Here is a 19,507-nt window from a genome sequence, read left to right as displayed (position 1 = left end):
TGGCAGCTGAGCCCAGGCCCCGGCCAGTGCCGTCCACTGCCGCCCGCACTGTAACCCTTTGGCTTGGCAGCCCCTGCAAACCACGGGGTGCAGACCAAGGTGAGGGGGGCTGCCCTCTCCCCAAGTCCCCAGGAGCCCTGGGACCGCCACGGCCACACTGCTCCAGGGCCCCGACTTCAATGGTCGCCTCGCCCAGCCTGCACTTCAGTGGGAAGCTACGGAACTGAGCTTACCCGCCCCGGCTCACGCACCACCTGGAGCGGTTGGGATCCACCTACACTCTGACACTGGACTTTCCCAAGACCGTTTAGGATCTACCGTGGATTTACAAACGAGAATTCGTGATTCCGGGGACAGGGAAGGGGATAGTTTAATGGGAGGTTTCTGTTAAGATGGAAGGTTCCGGAGACCTGGCTCACAGCGTCAGCAGACCCGAGACACTTCAAAATGCCTGAGACGGTAAAGTGTGTGCAGTGAAGTGAACTTCAACGAGCCAACCTTGGCCTGGTTTTGGTTACTTGTGACACCTGCCCTCTCTCTCAAATGGAACTGTTTTCAGCATGGCTTCTCCGGGCCACAGTGTCCCTCTAGGTCACAGCGCTCTGCTGGGACCGGATGAAGGCTGGTGCTTCCCATTCTCCACACCTCTGGTGCCCGTGTGTTCAGGCCGAACCACGAGAAAAGTGCCGATATTCGGCCACTCTGGGCCTGGGCCAATGTCACCTGATACACCCGTCACATCACTGGATCCAAACACGTCCCTCAAACGCCTCAAACTTGGCATAAGCTACAGGAACCTGTCTGAAAGGTCCCGCCTGTGGAGGAAGTGACGGACAACGCAGACAGCTATGCATCATGTCTCTGAAATTTTGAAAATGTGCCTCAACAGAATACTGTGAATATTTTATTTAGTCATTTTTGTTTACAACTGAAACTCCGGGAATTCAAAATTAACGTCCTTGCCTGTGAGCTTCTTATAGACACCAGAAAAGGTTTCAACCTACAAGAAAAAAAAATAAAAATAATTCAGCACCAAACTTTTCAAACACACCGATTCTGTTGAAATCACGCCCCTGTGCTTCTCAGCAACGTGGTACTGGGAAGAAAAGGGACCTACAGGACGTGTCCTCCGAGCCCCAGTGCTGCGTGACTGGGCTCGGCACCGTGGACCTGCGCGCTCTACCCCGCCCTCTGGACCACAGGGACGGAGCCTGGGGAAGACCCCAGGGTCTGTCCGCACTGGTCAGTGTACCAGGTATGAAGGCATGTGACAGCTCTCCCCAGATTCCACCCCAAAAGGACACACAGCCTTACTAAAGGTCAAACCATGGAATCACTTCCCTGTGTCCTAGTCACTAAAAATGCCCCCCAGTGGAAAACCTGGCACATAACCCATGGGAAGTGGGCCGAGGTTCGATGGCAGAGCCCCCGGCCCGGGGCACACGGAGCTCCGCCGCACGCCACCCTCCCCCGAGACCGGCCCGGCCCTGGCCAGAGAAGCTGCCACCTTGTGCTCCACGTTGTTCTGCTGCGCCTTGTCCAGGTGAACCTTTATGAGCCGGCTGCCGTCCAGCTTCACGCGGATCCTCTTGCCCACGATCTCACTCGGGAACACCAGGTCCTCCAGGATGGCGTCGTGCACGGCCGTGAGGGTGCGGCTGGAGAACACGGCGACAAGCGTGAGACGCCCCAGCGTGAGGCCTCCAAGCGTGAACGGCAACGCCCAGGCTCCGGACACCCATCAACACGGGTTTCGAGGAGGCCGCTCACGCTCAACACAGCACGCCCGGGCCCTCGCCAAACCAGAACGGGCGACGACCGCCTCGAAGCTGAACGTGTCTCATGCGTGGCAGCGCGCAAACTGCTCGCACCGAGCCGTCAGGAGTGCCCACCTCCAGGCGAGAGGTTGGTAGACTTTGATTTTTTCACCGTCTTTACGTTTGTTTTCACTTGTACGGCTTCTCTGCGAGAACACGGCCGGACCTCTGCACTGGTCTTATCCCAAAGCCACACCCCTCTGATGTCAAGTTCACCTAAAATGCTGCTGTCATCACAGGATTTACCGAAAGAGCCGCTGCGAGCTCTCCTTGGCCTCCGAAACACCATGACACCTCGCTCTTTACAACCACATGAGGAAATGGGCCACCCCGACAAAGACTGTTCTGTCACCAGCTCTAGGATAGTGGCCCCTATGAGGGTCCCCAACTGTCAAGCCATCCTCTAAGATTCCGATGGAATCTTCTGCCTGACTATCCCCTGACGTTCCCAATCTATCTGCCTGGCTGACCACAAGAAGGTTCAACTACACATAAACTTTTAGGGGACCTGCCGTGTGCCATGAGACACGAAGAGCGGGTGAACAAAGGCACAGCACGTACATCATGTCTGCAGCGCTCCCTTGCTGGGGGTCTGTGGGGGTCTTACCCCTCCACAGCTCAGACGCCACACTCTACCCACTTGTTTCCTGCCTGGAAGTCCCCATACATACGACACACCCCGTCCAGTGCCTCTAAGGTCTTACTACTCCATGGCCACACAGCAGGCTCCAAGAAAATCCACTTCCCAAGGCTTTTGTCACCACCACTCAGAAAGCAAATGAGACACAAGGCCCAACCGATCACTGCTACCCATTCACTAAGCGTATCATTCCTACAGCTCTAGACAGCGCAGAAACACGGACGTCTCGGCATTTGACTTGTCTAAGGGAAAGATGGAAAATGAGTCTGGGGGCAGGGAACCAGACTGGGACATGAAAGAGCCCCTATGGCCCACCAGCCAGACGCCACCGTGAGGGGGACAGGAAGCCTGAAATGTCCAGACCAGGTCACTAGGGACACAGGAAGTCACTCCCTGAGAAAATGAGGACATAGGTTTGGAAAGAGGAAGAGTTAAGGCTGTAGGTCTGAGTCCCTTAGCCAGGGGCAAACCAGAGGGTCTGCTTTATGCCTAAGTGCCACCTCAGGCTCTCAGACCAAAGACTGCAAAACCGCTGTGCAAGCATCACGACCAACACACTCATGTTCTCAATCACCTCCTGTATTCCTCTTGCAAACTATCTAGAACACCCCCAAAAATCCCGAATTCTTACGCTACTCCACCTGCCCACGAAACGAGCTCGACGTGCTGAACCATGCAACTCAGGTCCCAGAAAACCTGCTCCGGCCTCAGCCACTTTCCCTCCTCCCTCCCCACAGCAGCACCTGCCTGTCCGTCCCCAGGGGTTTCAGAAACAAGACCAAGCGCTCGTGTGCCCCAGCGTCACTGTGACCAGCTGGAATGAGACAGCTCTCTAGGCCTGGGTGTCACCTGCCTTCAGGTAGGAAACGCCGTCGCACACTCCACGGCTTCTGCCCTGGCAGTGACATGTAAACTGCAGCCCTTTTTCTCAAACGAGGCCTGAGGGCAGGGCCTGCAGGGGTCCGGAAATCCAAGTCTGGGAAACCTGCGCCCTGAAACACCGGAGGCCTGGACCAGGACGCAGCCGTGGGAGTCCGAGCTGAGACCCGGTAACCTGCCAACCAGGCGAGTTCACAAACACTGTCCCTCGGCATCCACAACAGCAGTGAGACTTTCAACTGTGATGTCAGCAACGAAAATTCTAATTGAGCCTTAATTCACAGCAAAAATGAAAAGCGAAGACGGCACGCGGGGCCGCCGCCGCCGCCGCCTCGCCCACGGCGGTGCGCCACGCGTTCCTTCTCATGGTTCCCATCTCCTGCCCAAAGAACTAAAGGAAAGTCATTCTTTTGTGAAAGAATTGACCAGTTAATTACACCACCTACGTGAACGCATGTAACCCGCACCTCTAGAATGGCTATTAAAACTTTTATGTATAATTATAGAAAAAACCAAAGTAACTCAATAAAAATCCCCATGCGAATTGCTTTCCTAATCTACCAATGTTTAATTGTTAGAAACCTACTTCAACTCCTATTAGAAACCCGTGAAAATCGAGAGCTGTTAATAAGAGTGGAACACATACATTTCTGACGCTGGTAAGATACTCACCTCCTGGGCCGCTTTTGCTTATTTTTTGTACGGCTTTTTCGAGTTGGCTTAGGCAGAATTCTCCTCTGTAAGGTAAAAACGATCATGCAACAACTACAAAGTAAAGGCCCTTAAGTGTGGCGGAGAACTAAGAACTGTCAAAGCGCTTTAAAAGCAAAGACAGTGAGAGTAAATTCACACTTGGAGGAAGGTGAACCACCTAGACCAACCGAGTTCCCGAGAAGTCCTGTGAAGCTTCCTGGTTCCTCAGTAACTCGTTCAGAATCCAGTGTGTTCAAATTGTACCGGAAAACGTCAACGGCTTCATGCTGACCGGTTGCCCAAACATCACCCCCTCCACAGCTAACCAGACCCGCTGTGGGCACTGATGCTGAAGTTCCCAGGGAGCCAGACACTCCTGCTCGTCAGCTGCCACCTGACCCCCACAAACCTGCCTGCACCTTGGCCGGATCGGAACTTTAAAAGCACCATTGACTATTCGCCCTTTTCCCTACAAACCCTTCCTTAGCATCTCTTCCTCCCAAAATTTCATCGCTTACCTGAGCAGGATGACTTCGGGCAGGTCATTCTATCGTGCAGAAAAATCCTGGCTCGGACCAACCCGAGTCTTAGTCTGATCCTGTCCTGCAGCAACCCACTATTATGCCGTGTGGAGAGCCATTTTAACTCCAAAGTGCAGTTTATCTTTCCGACCCACTGCAAGTGGGACTTTCCTACCGGGCTACCACCCGACACGGCTTCTCCATAACCGCGGAAGGCTCAGCTCAATTACCCTAACCAGCAACATGGCCCAAACACGAGCGACTTAAACAAGGCCCACAAAGCAAGGCCTCCGGCAGTGCGGTGCGCACCTGGGCAATGAAGACGACGTGCTTGCCGCTGAACTTTTTCTCCAGTTCGCGCACTAGCCGGACCTGGATCTTCTGGAAAGACTTCAGTTGAGGAACAGGAACAAAGATTATGATAGCTTTCCGACCACCGCCAACTTCAATTTCCTAAAGGAAAAAAAACCCACACTATTTTAAGTTTATAATCCCCATTTTTCCAACTCAGATACAGTATCAAATAGTAACGTTCAACACATTGCCATATACTGTTGCCTGATTCATGAACTTTTTAAAACCACTTTCTAGTTCACATTTCATGGCCACGCACGACGGCCAGTCTCTCTCATGCCTCACAAACAACACACGACACATTCAGTCTGTGAACCTGTCGATGCCCAGGCATGCATGGGTGACATTCTACTACATGAAGTAAATGTAAATTGTTTGCTACCAAAAATGAGGCTGCTTGTCTCTGCACAGGCCTCTTCACACACTCTGAAATTGTCCAAATACAATGGAGCTTCTAAGTTAAACATGTATTCAAAAAAATTAATTTCCAATAATTTGTACTCAAGAGATAATAGCAAGTAAAAAAGTAAACGATGCAGTCAAATTAGAAGCAAAGAAGTCTGCTGATCCCAAGTGTCCTGAGATGCATTCATTTTTGAAACAAGTACGTTTTAGTTGACAGGGACCAGTTTGTGGTGAATAGTTCTGTCCACACTTTCTTATTCCAAGAACAGGATGGACAGAGACTGGGCCCCGCTCTCCAGTCCCACCAGACGACCTCTGGGGGGCTCCTTCTACTTCTGTACCCCTGCCTGCTTCAGTTCCAAGTTTACTGACGCCTCCACCGCAGGGGTCTCCATGGCACCTCATGTGTTTACAACTCGAAAGGGGACCGCTGCGCCTTGCCTGCCACCACCACACACCTGCGCACACACACACACACACGTGTTCCCCCATCTCCACATCCTCTAACTGCACCCCCAGCTCCGGGGCAGGCATGGCCTGTCACTGCACTGCGCAGTCGCCTCCGAAGTTCGTTAAGGAACCGGGCTGCAGGTTCCCGCGACATCCACGCGGCGTCAGGAGCACACGCTGCAGACCTCCTCCGTACGGGGGCCGCGCTCACCTTGGCGGCTGTTATATTCAGCTCCCGGAGCTGGGCCTTGAGGTCCGAGTTCATCTCCAGCTCCAACAGCGCCTAGGACGAAGGCACAGGGGCCGGCGCTCAGCGTCCAGCCGGGTCCGCGGACGGGACCCCAGCTCAACGCGGTGCCCACGCGCCCTCGCCCCCGGCCCGCCTCCCGGGACCTCCTCCCCAGCCCGGGACACGCGACGGGGGACACGCGACAGGGACCCGAACCTGCCCCACCACCTCTTACCTGAGAGATGCCGGACTCGAACTCGTCCGGCTTTTCGCCATTGGGCTTCACGATTTTCGCGCTCGAACTGAACATGGCTTTCTCCTGCAAACACAGGACGCTCTAGGCGAAGCAGGTCGGCGCGCCCGGGGCCCGGCCCCGGCCCACGCCGCAGACGCCATCGGGAGGCGCGGGACGGGTCATCGGCCGCATCCCCGCCCGGGGAGCGGGGCCCGCCGCTCCCGGGATAACTTCAAAACCCGTTTCCCTCAAAATCGGTAGAAAAGTCGGGGGAGAGAGGAGGCCGCACACCTACCTTATCGAGCGCCGGCCTGGGAAGAGGCCTAAGTCTCGCGAGAGCTCGTCAAATCCCGGCGGCGGAAAGGAAGGGGCGGGAACAGCGCGAGAAAACCGGAAGAGCGGCTGAGAAACGGCGGAAGCCTAGAGAGCCTCAGGGAAACGCGCGCGGCGGAAACACCGCCCCGCCCCGCCCCGCCCCGCCCGGGGAGGCTCCTCCTCCGTGCTGTTCGCAGACGTTCCCCCGCCCGCTCCCGAGGCTCGGCGCCCGCTCTCGAGGCTCGACACCCGCGGCTGGGCTGCGGGGCCGCGGTCTGGGCGGGAAACCTGGGCCCGAGCAAAGCAACTCCGGCCGCCCCCGGAGACGGGGCGTTGGAGAAAGGCCGACATCCCGAGGGAACGAGCCTCCCCGCTGAAGCAGGGAAGAGGAATCAGACCTGGGTTCCAGTTCCGCCTGCAGAGAACCTAACGAGGATGCTCGTCAAAGCTCATTGGAGACGAAGTGCTTTACGAATAATAAGCTTTTCCAGCCAGAAACACTTGGCTCCTGCTGGGTGCGGCGACAGTTCTGAGACGTCTAGGCACACCTGTCCTGGCGGCCCACGCGCCGGCCCGCCTCCAGCCGGGGGACAACCACCCCAAGTGGTGAAGAACGCGAGGGGCCGAGGCAGGGCACGCGGCTCCAGCGAGCTGTGCTCCGGGGACTGTGGGAGAGACGCTCGGGACGAGTCGAGGCCTGAGCTGGACGGCCGACTTTAGCCAGGAGAGAAAGCCTCTGATGAAAGCTTGGTGCACGGCACATTGCTTTGGAATGGCTCGAAAACACTTCAACAAAGAAGCACTTATTAGAAAAGCGCCTACCATTCTGTCATGCTGTCCCTTCAAAGCCATGTGTAAAGGAGTCCCTGCCCTAGAGATGAGCTAAAAACATAATCTACAAATAACGTGTGGTGCCTGTCCTCCGTGCTAACACTACACGAGGTGTTAGTGATTCAGTAAAACCCACTGGGTCCTTGTCCTCGGGCGGATTACAGCTTAGGGAAGAAGACGTCACACAAATAGTATGACTAAATATATGACACTGATCATAATAAAATGAGTAAAGCAGAGAGGGGGGATCATGCCTTTGGAAGAGATGGAATTAACCTGAGATGTGGGAGTGGAGTTGAAGCCAAGTTAGAGAGAAGAGCATCCCACACGTAGGGGACGACCTGTACCAAATGATCTGGCTGTGTTCAGGTTCACGGTATGTCAGTCACCCTCAACTAATATTCTTTGATGCTCAAATCATCTCACTCAATTTTGGCCAAGAGGAGCCCCTTTTAAATTAGTTCCTGTGTCGCGTCATCTCCATTAATCTTTGAACGTCTTGCTTTCTGGCACAAGAAGGTGTTGAGGCTCATTTTGAACTGTTGTCTCAAACATGACATTAGCCTTTGCTCCAAAAAAGTCTTGATTCCTTCTATTTGAAAAAGTGTTTGAGACCCTACCTGGTTCTGGTCCGGGACGGAATACTGCCTAGGTAGGAAGTGCAGTCAAGATCCATTCTCGACAGCCAAGATCCATTCTCCTTAAAAATATATTACTTCTAAGTTGTGTAAAAATCCCCATTAAAAAGGATCCTGTGCTGGGAAAGTATAGTCTCACCACCTGTGAGGCAGAAAGCCGGGGCTGGGGCAGACTTCAAAGTCATTCTCCTCCAATTCCCAGTTCCTAATGTGAATCATAAGGTGACAGCAGAGTTGCGGGTAAAATGAATACACACCTGTCTGTTCAATCAAGAGTTAATGGTTGAGGGGTTTTCTCTCCCTGCACTTAGATCTGGCAGGGCTTTACTATTACTATCTGTCGGCCAGTGTGAGGGGCATGTGAGTGAAAATGTGCAAGCCTCTGATGAATGTGAAAATCACAGGCATTTACTTGAAGCAAGGTCACTGGCTTCTGGAAAGTTCCAAGGACATTATTTCTGTATAACTGCAAATGATTTTTAGACATCATGACCTATCGAGTGGATGGAAAGTAATTGCTCAGATATTAATATTTAAAATATAGAAATATTTATTGTGACTTTATCATAAACTGATCATTTGTTCATCTCCAATATATTTTATCAAAAGCAACACCATTCTTCCCATTAATCTTCATGAAACATGTACAGGATGGAAAGGATTTGTGTGACCATAAGAACACACTTGTGCATCAGACCATGTGAGAGGCATCACACAGTCAATAGTCCCAGCCACCATGCACAGCGTCATAATCACTTCCCAAAAGAGAAGAGACTGAGCAACTTACAAAGTTTATGCAGCTAGTAAACCGTGGAGCTGGGATTTGAAGTCAGTGTGAGCGACCCCCACAGCTCAGGGAGAGGAGAGCAGGAGGGCACTGGGGAAACGACTCCCACACACGCTCCTGCACCTCTGCCTCTCGGTCCTGCAGTGCGTTCATACCGAGATGCGCTCAGACCTGCACAACAATTCAGAGATGGCGGCGCACCTGTGACTTCATCTGCATTGGCCAACGAGGAAACAGGCCCGGAAAGTTACCTGACGGAGCCTTGCTGAAACGATCTTTGGGTTGATCACACTTCTGCTAGCACTGGTCTTGTTAACAGGTCACTTGCAGTTGACCTTTGGTGACCACCTGTAGGGTCATCATTTAAGTGGGTGAAATAACAAAAGTACACTGTCTCTGGAAGATTGCAGTTAAAATGCCCTTAGCTCAGTAATTTAACTATGTTCTGGCTGAGGGGACCGACTGGACAGACCACCCACGACTCATGGAAACCTGGGAGTGTGAGTGGAGGAGGGGCTTTCGAGCGTATCTGATGCCCAGAGTGGCTTATTCTGTTAACACTCTTCTCCAGTCAAAAGCCTTTTCAGTTATAATCATGTAATAATTGGTTGTAATCATTATTTTCTTTAAAAAAAAACATTTGAAAATGAATAAGTAACATTTTAAAAGAATATATTTCAATTTTAAGACATTCAAATTAAGTAATACAGTTAAGGTTCAAACTAAAATCTTCACTTTAACAAAAATTCCTCACCATGTAGTTCTCACTGCCCAGTTTCACTGTTTGAAATTTTAACCCAAGTGATCACTGTGATAACAGACCGCAGCCAGCCCATTTACAAGGAAAAGCAAGTCTTAGGTAGGCCTGACCCCAAGATCAAGCTAGAGGTGGTAAGGCAGCTGTCGGGCAGCACGTTTCCATGGGCCCAGCCTCTCTCCTTCCCAAGGGAATGCTGCCGTTGACCCCCATGTCTATAAGCTGTACAGCTCTCACCATTGCGTGGCCGGCTGACCTATCCTAGTTATTTCTAAACTCTATCCCAGAGTTTAGAAATGGAGACTTGCTTTTGGCTCACTACCTTGATCTACTTCCAGTTCACCTTCCTAATCTGCAATTAGTTCTTCCAGGTGTCATCTGAGTTCATAACTTAAACTGTGCCGCCATATGAGAAGAGATACGATGATCAAGCATTAACTGACCTTTAAGGACAATTTTTTTAGAAAGAAGCTACTTTGAAGTGCAAAAGATGTAGGCATGAAGAATGGACTATAGCCAATTTAAATTAGGAAAGTCTAAACTTTTAAAATTTATGTTCATTGAGTTCATGGGTAAGAACACATTGACCACACCAAGTTATGTGTCACCTTCGCTGTTCCTTCTTCCGGGAATATCCTACTTCCGGCTCTCTGTCTAACGCACTGGAATGAACTCTTCATTCTTCAGACCTTATTCGGGCACCATCGTGTTAGCCTTCCAGGCACAGGAGGTCGCTCCGGCCTGTGTCTGGCACGGCTTCTCAAACGGCTTGTTTTGTGTTGTGCGGATTTGTTCACGGGTCCATCTCGGGGATTCCTGGGTGCTCAGACTGTCTTACTCAACTTTGTACTACCGGGGCTTGGGTAGCACACAGTAGCTATTCAATAAAGCCTGTTGAACTGAAGACCTAAAGAAAATTAAGAAAAGTCGTTTATAATTAATTACAAAAGCAAGGTTTGTCGATGGAGCGGACATTTAAAAGAAGTTGATTTGCTTATAGAGCAAAATATCAAATACCAGTCAGAATGCTAAGAAATTGCGTTTTCAATTAAATTTTCTCTCTGGGTCCTTTCGGAGGTGAGCACCCAAGTTAACGGCGGGGATGCAGTGCGCACACCCCCTTCCCCATCTCCGTCTTCCGCACGCCCACTTTCGCAATTATGAGTTCCAGCATCTTTCCGCCCAGGAGGACGCCAGGCCGGGCCCACAGCCCCGGCCACAGCCCCGCCCTTCCACAGGCTTAGGCCCGCCCATCCCGCTCAGACCACGCCCCAAGGCCCCGCCCCTCGTCCTGCTCCCTCCTGACCGCCTAGGGCCGCGCCTCTTCTCAGGCCCCGCCTCTGCTCCGTAGGCCCCGCCCCTGGGCCCGCCCGGCCCTAGACCCCGCCCCCAGGACGTGTGTCAACTGCCCGCGCCGCCGCCGGAAGTTGGGTCGGCGTGATGGCGGCGCGAAGCTGGGAGTGCGGGCGCGCGGCGGTGCCGGGGAGGCAACTATGACCAGGCTTCTGGGCGTGGCGCGCAGAGTCGCTCTGGCCGCCGTGCGCCGTGGCTGCGGTTGCGGCGCGCTCGGCATGTTCTACGCCGTGAGGAGGGGCCGCAGGGCCGGAGTCTTCCTGACCTGGTGAGAGAGCCGCGCCTCTCCGGGCGAGGGAATGGGGTGCTTTTCAAGGGCCCCGAAGTGCCGGTGTGCTGTGAGTTTGGGGAAAGCCAGTGTGACACGGGGAGAAGGGTTGGGCATGCAGACGGTGGGCGCGACCCTCGGCTCCCGGAGCCGACAGCCCCGCCCTTGGCACACGATTCCCAGCCCGTGAGAAGAATCGCGTAAAAGAGGGGAAGGAAAAGCGAGGAGGAGGAGGAAGCAAGTGACGCGGCTCTCTTTTCCAGGAGCGAGTGTAGAGCGCAGGTGGACCGCTTTCCTGCCGCCAGATTTAAGAAGTTTGCCACGGAAGAGGAAGCCTGGGCCTTTGTCAGAAACTCCGGGAGCCCTGGCGGGGCAGAAGGTAGTGGCCACTCACATCGCTGTGACCTTTTAACCCACTTAGAGCCTTCTGCAGCCCAGATGTCACTTGCTCTGTGTACCTATCTGATAAGCAGGTGGAGAAGATACTATGTTTCCATGTTTGCATTTTCAGGTTAGCGCCAGGCGGAAAGCGGTTTAGCTGAGCGGTCCCCTCCTGGAGCAGTGTCAGAGACCAGCTCTCCTCTTTTATTCAATGTTTCCCTCTACTTAACTCCATCTTTTAAAAAGGACTTGCTTTTTTTCCCCCTGAGCAGCAGGTCTCAGCGGTGGGCTGACAATGCTCCGCGAACCACGCCGTGAGCAGACGCGCTGCCGTCTGGGCTCCCCGTTCCCTCTGCAGGGCACAGGTTTAGCGTGACTCTGAAGGGCCCTGGGGTTTTCGGAATGGGCAGTGAGCGCTGGCTTCTGCTGAAAGTCACCGCCGCAGCAGCCCCCAGCAAGAGAGTCTGCCTGTCCTCGAAGCTTTGGGGCCGGGCACTGACTTCTCCTGGCCACGAAAATCCCAGGTGGCTTATTCTTCCCAATGAGGCTGTTTGATCTACACTGAAAATCTGGTGTTCTGTGCAGCCGCCTTCGTGAAGTATCTTAGCTGGGCCTGGGTGACCGCTGCGGCTGCCCCCTCAGCACGTGCCGCTCCTTGTGCACTTTCCTGTCACAGAGACGGCGTCTTTCCTGAACCTCACGGGCCAGCCTCGCCAGCCCCCTGCTTTCCGTCTGCAGCCTCCTCACCTCTCGGCCTGCGTGGGGCGGAGGGAGTTGGGGCAACTCCAGGTGAGGCTTTGGCCGGAGGGAATGTGCCGGTTTGGTCCTCTGTCCGAGCACTAAAGCCTCCTCCGCATCGGCCATCAGGCCGTGTCGCTTCCTCGTCACACGTGTGCTCGCGGGGCCAGCACTTTCCACTTCCTGCAAGGCCTTTTCCTTCCTAGTCACAGCTCGGCCGTTTGGCACGAGGGGCCTAGCTGTCGGCCTGTCTCGGCTTTCAACGTGCCTTCCGCACCAGGCTGGACCGTTTTTAGCTTTTGATCAAAGTGAGGAACGCGTGACTCTTCCTTCCCCTTGGACACTTGGAGCTGCAGGTGACGTCAGGGTGCTGGGTGAGGTGGCCGTTTTGGAGCGGCAGTTAGTCGCTCCCTCCGTGCCCTCTCCCCACGCCGGAGAACGATGGCGGAGGAAGAGCTGCTTGCCAGCTCCTCGGCCGAGGCGGTGAGGCAGTTAGCTGCCCGCGTCCCCAGGAGAGCTCACGTTGAAAGTGCTTCGTCGCGTCTTAGTCTGGTTTCTGCTTCAGCTACCGCAGTGACGTGTGAGTCAGGGCGACACTGCTGCCCCCTTGTAAGCTGACAGAGCGTGTGGGACCCCTCAGGTGACCTCATCCCCCGGCTGGGCTGCTGAGGGCAGGCTGTGCCCTGGCCCTGGAGGGGGACAGTCCCCGGTTCCTGTCGCGTCCACTTCCCTGGGCGTCTTAACTTCCCAGAGGTTCTCGCCTTGGCACCCGTGTAGTCGGAGTGTCTGGGGCGGGGAGGACGGCGCATTGAACTCGGACACCCGGATTTTCTGGTCCTTGTTTCTGGGGAAGAGCCCGTCAGATTTCCAAACCACCTACGATCCCCAAAGGGTTCGGAACCCTTGGTGTGTCTACCATCTCCATGGAAACCAGGTTTCTTTGTAACAAACTTTTGTCTTCACGCCGCACTCATCAAGCTTATGGTGGACAATTGAGAGCCCTTTGACAGGACATGGAAGTCGGAGACGGCGTGAGCTGCCTCAGGCCATTCCTTCCTACAGGGCCCCGCGCACAGGGCGTTTGGGTCTGATTCGGTGATGTGGAATAACCGGCTCTCTGGATTCTTCATCTCCCGCTGGGTTCACTGTTCCTGGCTTCTGAGCAGACTCTGTCTTTCAGGGCAGAAAGATGAACCTGTGCAGGAGTCGGAAGCGAAGGCCAGCAAGCGCCTCCGCGAGCCCCCAGCCCACGGAGACGAGGACTCGGAGCCGTGCGCGAAGCTCGCGAAACCGCACGCGGGGCCGGCGCCTCCCGTTGGCAAGGACACGTTCTCGTATATGGGTATGTCTTGGGTTTTTAAATTTTTAATACAAAATGGAACTGTGTGTAAAACTTTTCTCACTTTTTTAAATGCGAGAATTTGAGCTGATAGTTAACATCCTCGTTCTTGTCTGAATAGGCATCTTATTTAAAAATCTAAGGCTATTATTTTGTAATTGATAAAATGGTGCAGAATTATTAAAACTTTGGACGGTCGTAGGAAAACCTTCCGATAAGCTGACATGGGAGACACATCTTGAAACAGTGGTGTCCCCTGCGTGCACAGCATCGCGGGTCCCTAAGACAGGGAAGGCACAGCCTGCAGCGTCTCCTGGTGAGCGGGCCTGGGCCACACTCCTGCTTCCGACCGGTGGGCACCCGCGTCTCCACCCCGTCCGGTGGGTCTTCGCCAGCTCGTTACCTCCTCCTCTCCTGAGGAGCAAGGTGGTGAACGTCCCCCGCCTTAGCTCCAGAAGCCGCTTGCTTATGTTCGGTGACTGGCAGTATAAGTCTCTTTTGTCTTTTACATGTATAAAATAATGTAAGAATAAGTATCATTTTTTTACATAAATCAGTGTATTCGTAGGTTCCATGTTTTCTCCTGAGAAGCAGCATTTTGTAATTCAGTCAGGGGAAACCAATAGAAAATGTCTTGTCAGGCTGTGTCAGAACCGTGTGAGTCATTTTTGCAGTTACGTTAAAAACCCCCAAAGTCCTCAATTTGGTTTTTACCAATAGTAATCGAAAGACACATCTGTGGACTAGTTGGGAGGTGAGCCCTTCCCATGTACTGAGCTGCTTGGAGCCCAGTGGCACCTGACGCGGTGCCTGGCACACGATAGGAGCTGGAGGTCGAGCAGAATCCAGTGACGAGGAGGGAGGTTTGCAGTTATGCTGGTAGCGTCGGGCCCGTGGAACCAGGGACGCTTGGCCAGCAGCCGCCCGGCCCGGCCCGCTGGGAGCCCGCCCCCGCCCTCCACCCTGCCCTGCCCTTTGCCTCTGCCACGCTTTCGACAAACGCCTCGCATGCGGCCTCTTTACGGCCACCTACCGCTCTGACGCCCACCAACCTGACTTCTCCCCCTGTGTCACTGAGAGTGTCCTGCTGGTCGTCAGCGGCCGGACACTGGCCTCGTATCAGTCCTTTGCTACTCGGCTCTTTACAGCCGTATGTCGATCAAACCCTCTGTCTTGATGGAAAGAAGAAAAGACGGGGGAACCACAGTTTACTGGTGGTAAATCCACTAAGGAAAAAACGAGAGCAGTGTTCGTCAGAGCACTTGACCTCCTGTCGTGCCGAGGCACTGCCTGTCTGGAAGGACAGCTCCTGGGAGAAGCGTGAGGACGGGGACAGTGGTGTTGCTCTCTGACCCCTGCAGGGGGCGAGGAGCAGCAGCCCCCCCGGCACCGGGTTCTGGGTTTATGGGGTGGTGCCACCACCACTGACGCGCCTGGGCTCCAGGCGGAGAGGGTGCAGTGCCCCCGTGCGGGACGCGACCGTGACTTTTAGACAGAAACTTCTACTGAATTGTAAAGCACCCTCCCAGCTTAGCTGCTGCGTCTGCCTTGGCAGACTTTCAGGTGAATTTCAGAGTCCGTGCTGTCGGACCAGTGGCACTCAGCACGCTCCTGTCTTACAGGGGAACATGCCATCGTCTACACTGACGGCTGCTGCTCCAGGAACGGGCGGCACAGGGCGCGGGCGGGCATCGGTGTTTACTGGGGCCCCGGCCATCCTCTGTAAGTACACACAGAAAGCTGAGTTGTGGAGCTTCGGGTTTGGTTTGGTTTCGTTTGTTTGTTTTTAAATTTATGGTGAGAGCTTCAGATTTTACTGGGTCATAGTCCAAAACTTGTGAAAGGATGAGGCAGGATCTGCATCCTGTCGCTTTGATGAACGGCTTTGACAGGGCACAGCAGGACAAGCTTTGGTTCCCGTGGCCAGCGACAGCCTGTTCTCCGGAACGTAAAACATCCTAGCGTGGCTCTCCTGTCCTTGTGGCTTGTCGAGTCTCTGTGTCTCACTGATTTTGCACCAATGTGACCTAACTGCCCCCGAAAAAGAGTCACGTAGGTTTTGGCAAGGATGCCGGGGGGGCGGGGGCGGTCACAGGACGCAGAAGCCATCATTACACACGACTCTCCCGAAGATGTGAGAGCTTCCGGGCGATCCCCTGTTCGTCACAGGCACAGAGCCACGGTGACATGCATGTGATCATTCAGATATACCTGGCCCTGGACCTGAGAGCTGGGGCCGCAGCTCCATGTGGGACAGGAGGCGTGCCCGGCCCTGGCCTGCCCTTGGGGTCTGCATCACCACGGTGGTGCGAGGTGTGCTCGGTGGGGACCACCCGTTGGTGGCGTTTCTCTGGAGCTCTGTGGCGCCGGCCCTGGGCCCACGCCATGTGTGTCGGGTCCAGGCACACGCTTCCCCCTGCTTCTCAGCGGGGCGCTGGCACCGCTGGCCGTAGCCCGGACGGCTGCTGTTACGTGGCGCTCTCACGTTTCAGACAGAAGCGTGTGCCAGCCTGGTACCTCTTAGGAGCCTTAAAGAGTCGCTTTGAGAATTAGCTTTGTAATTTTATTTTCTTCTGTACTATTTCTAAACCAGAAACATAAGCGTTAGACTCCCCGGGCGACAAACCAACCAAAGAGCAGAAATTCATGTAAGTTATCAGACGTGTTTTTCCTCTGAAATTGTAAGGTTATCATTCTTTGGTGTTGACTATGAACTTATTAGTGAACTTTTACTATCTGTGTGTAAGATATTCAGAATGCAGGAGAAACTTAGTTGGAGGCTAGTGACAACTCTGAAGGGTGGGAATTTTCCAGAAGAACAATGAAGCTTATTTCAGATGGGTGTCCAAACAGAATCGTGCGTGCTGCGTTATTCCCCGTAGACTGCAGCCTTTGCAGTTTGCACAGACAAGGGAGGGTCGCGTACACTGCGAAGTGATTCTGAACAGCAGTAGCGTTGGTAGTCGAGCGACTCCTGCAGCGTGACGACGGGCTTGTCTCTTCCAGGCAGCCTGCAAAGCCATCGAGCAGGCCAGGGCACAGCGCATCAGTAAGCTGGCTCTGTACACCGACAGCATGTTCACCATCAACGGTAGGCTGCCACATTTTGCCTCTAGCGTTTTTCTAGTAGATTTGCAGGGAAACGGCTGTTTCCTTCCCCAGTCGGGTGGGACCCTCATGTAAGTAGGGATACGTTTGGTTTGTCAGGTATAAGGGACAGGGTGCGGATTCAGGGTTCCGAGCCTGCTGTTCCGGTATTTGCCACGTCGATATTTCTTTGCCAGGCACCAGAGACATGGCAGTAAGGTAGATATGTCCCTGCTCCATGGCACTCCAAGTCTAAGCGTGCCAATGGCCTCAGCAGTACCATGTGTAGGAGCGCAGGGAGGGACGCTAAAGTCTGGGAAGGCTTCCTGGAGGAGTGACATCTTGGCCTGGGAGCTGGATCAAGTACAAATGAGAGCAAAGGGACCAGACAGGGGCTGCTCTGGGTCTGTGCCAGAAGCCCAAGCACGGCCCAGGGAAGGGAATGAGATGTCCGGACTGCCACCAGAATACAAGACGGAGGGAGTGTGAGCGGGACATTCGAGACTAACCAGTGTGTGAGGGCGTTTCTCCCAGGTATCACTAACTGGGTTGAAGGGTGGAAGAAAAACGGATGGCGGACGAGCACGGGGAAGGAGGTGATCAACAAGGAGGACTTCGCGGAGCTGGAGAGGCTCGCCCAGGGCATGGACATTCAGTGGGTGAGCATCACGGCCCCGGGCCACAGGTCCGGTGATCTGGAGGGATGCACGGTCTGTAAGCGACTTAGCGACCTAGGTTAGAGCAACACTTTCCACGTCACTCACATCTACAGTGTATGAGAGCACGCGTGTCATTTTCATCGTGTGTAAGTAATGCTGCTTTAACAAGGGGCACTGTGCACAGGACACACTGCCCGGTGTGCCTGCGGTGTCCTCGCCCGGACACGCCACTGCGAAAGTGACACGGGAAGGTCAACCTGCTTATAACCTCAACAAAACTATTTATAACGTATTTCGTTAAAGTTGTATGATGAGACCTTAGTAACAGGATTGTTTTTCCTTGATGCAAGTATTTTTCCTATAATAGATAATTTTTGCTAAAATTACTTTTTAAACAATACAGAAGTAAGCCACACCCGCTTTTTACCAGCCTTGGCTCCCCCAGCCCAGGACTGCTGGGGCGGTCTGCAAACCTGACGCCTAAGCTTGGCCTTGCAGCCTCGTAAGTGTGCACGGTGGTTGAGCAAGCACGGCGCTTCTCTTCAACAGCATCTGCACACTAGTGTGTGTGCATGTGTGAGTGTCGGATGCACGTCCGTCCGTCCATTCGTGCACACACGTGCTTTGCCCAGAAGGCCCACCGCAGCCCATCACTAAGTGGAGGAAAGCAGTGCAAACTGTGGGGTCCGAATTGGGGAGAATCTGACGGCGTCAGGTGTCCCGGCCTCGGGGCCTGAGGAGCAGGCCTCGTGGGCTTAGGACCGCTGAGGGGAGGGCCGTGAGGGGCACCTCCTCTGCCCGGCCTGTCTCGGTAGTGGGCTTTCTTTTTAACCACGAGAACGTAAAAATGGAGGGAACAAATCTCTTTGACAGATGCACATTCCGGGTCATTCGGGATTTGTAGGCAATGAAGAAGCCGACAGGTTAGCACGGTTAGGAGCGAGGCAGCCCGAGGCCTGAGCAGAGCCGTCGTCATGCACAGAGGACCCGGGGCCAGCGGCTGTTCCGTGCTGGTGGGGAGGACGAACGTACAGGGACCGTCGCAGGAGATGGGAGACACACTTTCAAGCTAAATCAGAAAGGCGAGGTGGCATCTGGGATGCCACGTGATAGAACTGCGTACATGTGTAATAAACTCGATGTCCTCTGAGAGTTGAAGATTGCGTGAGGTTTTGGCATTACGCTTTATTGCTTTGATACTGTTCTCATTAGTTTTATCACAGGCTGGACAAACACGTCAGGACTCCGATTTAATGAGATGGATAAACATGGGTTCAGCAGCGCAGATGAGAGGTCACCAAGTATTCCAGAGGCGCTCAGCCACCTCCAGGTGGCAGGGCGGGGTCATAGGACCTCCAGGCTGGCCGGCGCCTGCCTGCGGACCATAGGAAGGCTATGCTTGCTCGCTGGGGGCAACCCGGGCCGGACACCTGCGTGCCAGGCAAACCCACAAGACTAAGATGCACGAATAAATCTCTTAAAATTTTCTTTGGCTGTTTTTGTTAAAAGCACTATGTAAGTTTAAAAATAAATGTTCGACCTGATCATTTATGTCTTTATTTTTATTACCCTTTTATTATAAAAACATTCAGAAATGACACAAAATAAATACACAGCTTATTGAGTTATTTTTTGATTATTATAAGGTGGATACCCCGTAACCTCCACCCAGGTCAAGAAATAGAGCTTTGCAGACACCCAGAGGGACACTTCCCAAGTGCCCCTCCCTCCCTCCCCAACGAATCCTGACTTTTGCAGAAATGGCCTCCTTCGACCCTGGCAATTCACCCCGGTCGCTTGTCCTTTTCGCTGGATGCCTGTCAGGTCTCCCATCTCCTTAATTTCCAGCCCCCGCCTCCACCCGATTGCTCTCCTGACAGGTTCTCAGGTGAAGAACCTGGGCCATTTGTCCCCTCGTTTCCCAGTCTAATCTTTGCCCTTACGTGCTCATGGTACAGTCTAGCGTTTTCTTCTGATCTCTAATTCCTGCAGATGGGCAGCTGGACGCAGAGGCGTGATCGGAATCGGGTTCTGCACTGTGGGCCAGACAACAGGTGGCCCATGTGCTTCCACAGGGGCGTGACTGGTTCCGCCCTCCGATGTCAGTGAGCCCGGTGCGCAGTGCAGTGCC

The 19,507-nt window shown here is 53.8% G+C and overlaps 2 protein-coding genes and 1 long non-coding RNA gene across 4 annotated transcripts; 1 reads left to right on the top strand and 2 right to left on the bottom strand.

The window, feature by feature from the left end:
• Positions 1–889: 889 nt before the first annotated feature.
• On the bottom strand, positions 890–6,646 carry RPS7 (ribosomal protein S7). Its single transcript, XM_039855032.1, has 7 exons — positions 6,519–6,646; positions 6,224–6,307; positions 5,971–6,042; positions 4,860–5,003; positions 4,009–4,073; positions 1,508–1,658; positions 890–1,000 (listed from the first exon to the last, which is right to left on the bottom strand). The coding sequence occupies exons 2-7, from the start codon at positions 6,296–6,298 to the stop codon at positions 923–925; spliced, it is 585 nt and encodes a 194-aa protein (XP_039710966.1). The 5' UTR covers positions 6,299–6,307; positions 6,519–6,646; the 3' UTR covers positions 890–922.
• Positions 6,647–8,533: 1,887 nt separating this feature from the next.
• Positions 8,534–10,455, bottom strand: LOC120596535 (uncharacterized). The gene is made up of 2 exons (XR_005651190.1): positions 10,160–10,455; positions 8,534–9,142 (listed from the first exon to the last, which is right to left on the bottom strand). It is a non-coding gene; the product is annotated as an uncharacterized LOC120596535 (long non-coding RNA).
• A 506-nt stretch (positions 10,456–10,961) lies between these two features.
• RNASEH1 (ribonuclease H1) lies at positions 10,962–18,920 on the top strand. Of its 2 annotated transcripts, XM_039855030.1 has the most exons (8): positions 10,967–11,172; positions 11,436–11,551; positions 13,472–13,633; positions 15,253–15,352; positions 16,224–16,278; positions 16,637–16,721; positions 17,252–17,376; positions 18,250–18,920. In XM_039855030.1, the coding sequence occupies exons 1-8, from the start codon at positions 11,045–11,047 to the stop codon at positions 18,334–18,336; spliced, it is 858 nt and encodes a 285-aa protein (XP_039710964.1). In that variant the 5' UTR covers positions 10,967–11,044; the 3' UTR covers positions 18,337–18,920. The 2 variants fall into 2 exon arrangements, with proteins under 2 accessions (XP_039710965.1, XP_039710964.1); XM_039855031.1 differs by lacking the exons at positions 17,252–17,376; positions 18,250–18,920 and adding an exon at positions 16,838–17,245 and having other exon boundaries at positions 10,962–11,172.
• The last annotated feature ends 587 nt before the right edge of the window (positions 18,921–19,507 follow it).

The sequence above is a fragment of the Pteropus medius genome, unplaced genomic scaffold (genome assembly GCF_902729225.1).
Source record: "Pteropus medius unplaced genomic scaffold, Ma_sr-lr_union100, whole genome shotgun sequence".
NCBI classification, from domain to species: Eukaryota; Metazoa; Chordata; class Mammalia; order Chiroptera; family Pteropodidae; genus Pteropus; species Pteropus medius.
The sequence above is the reverse complement of the archived record's forward strand: the minus strand, read 5'-3'. Positions and strand labels throughout refer to the sequence as shown.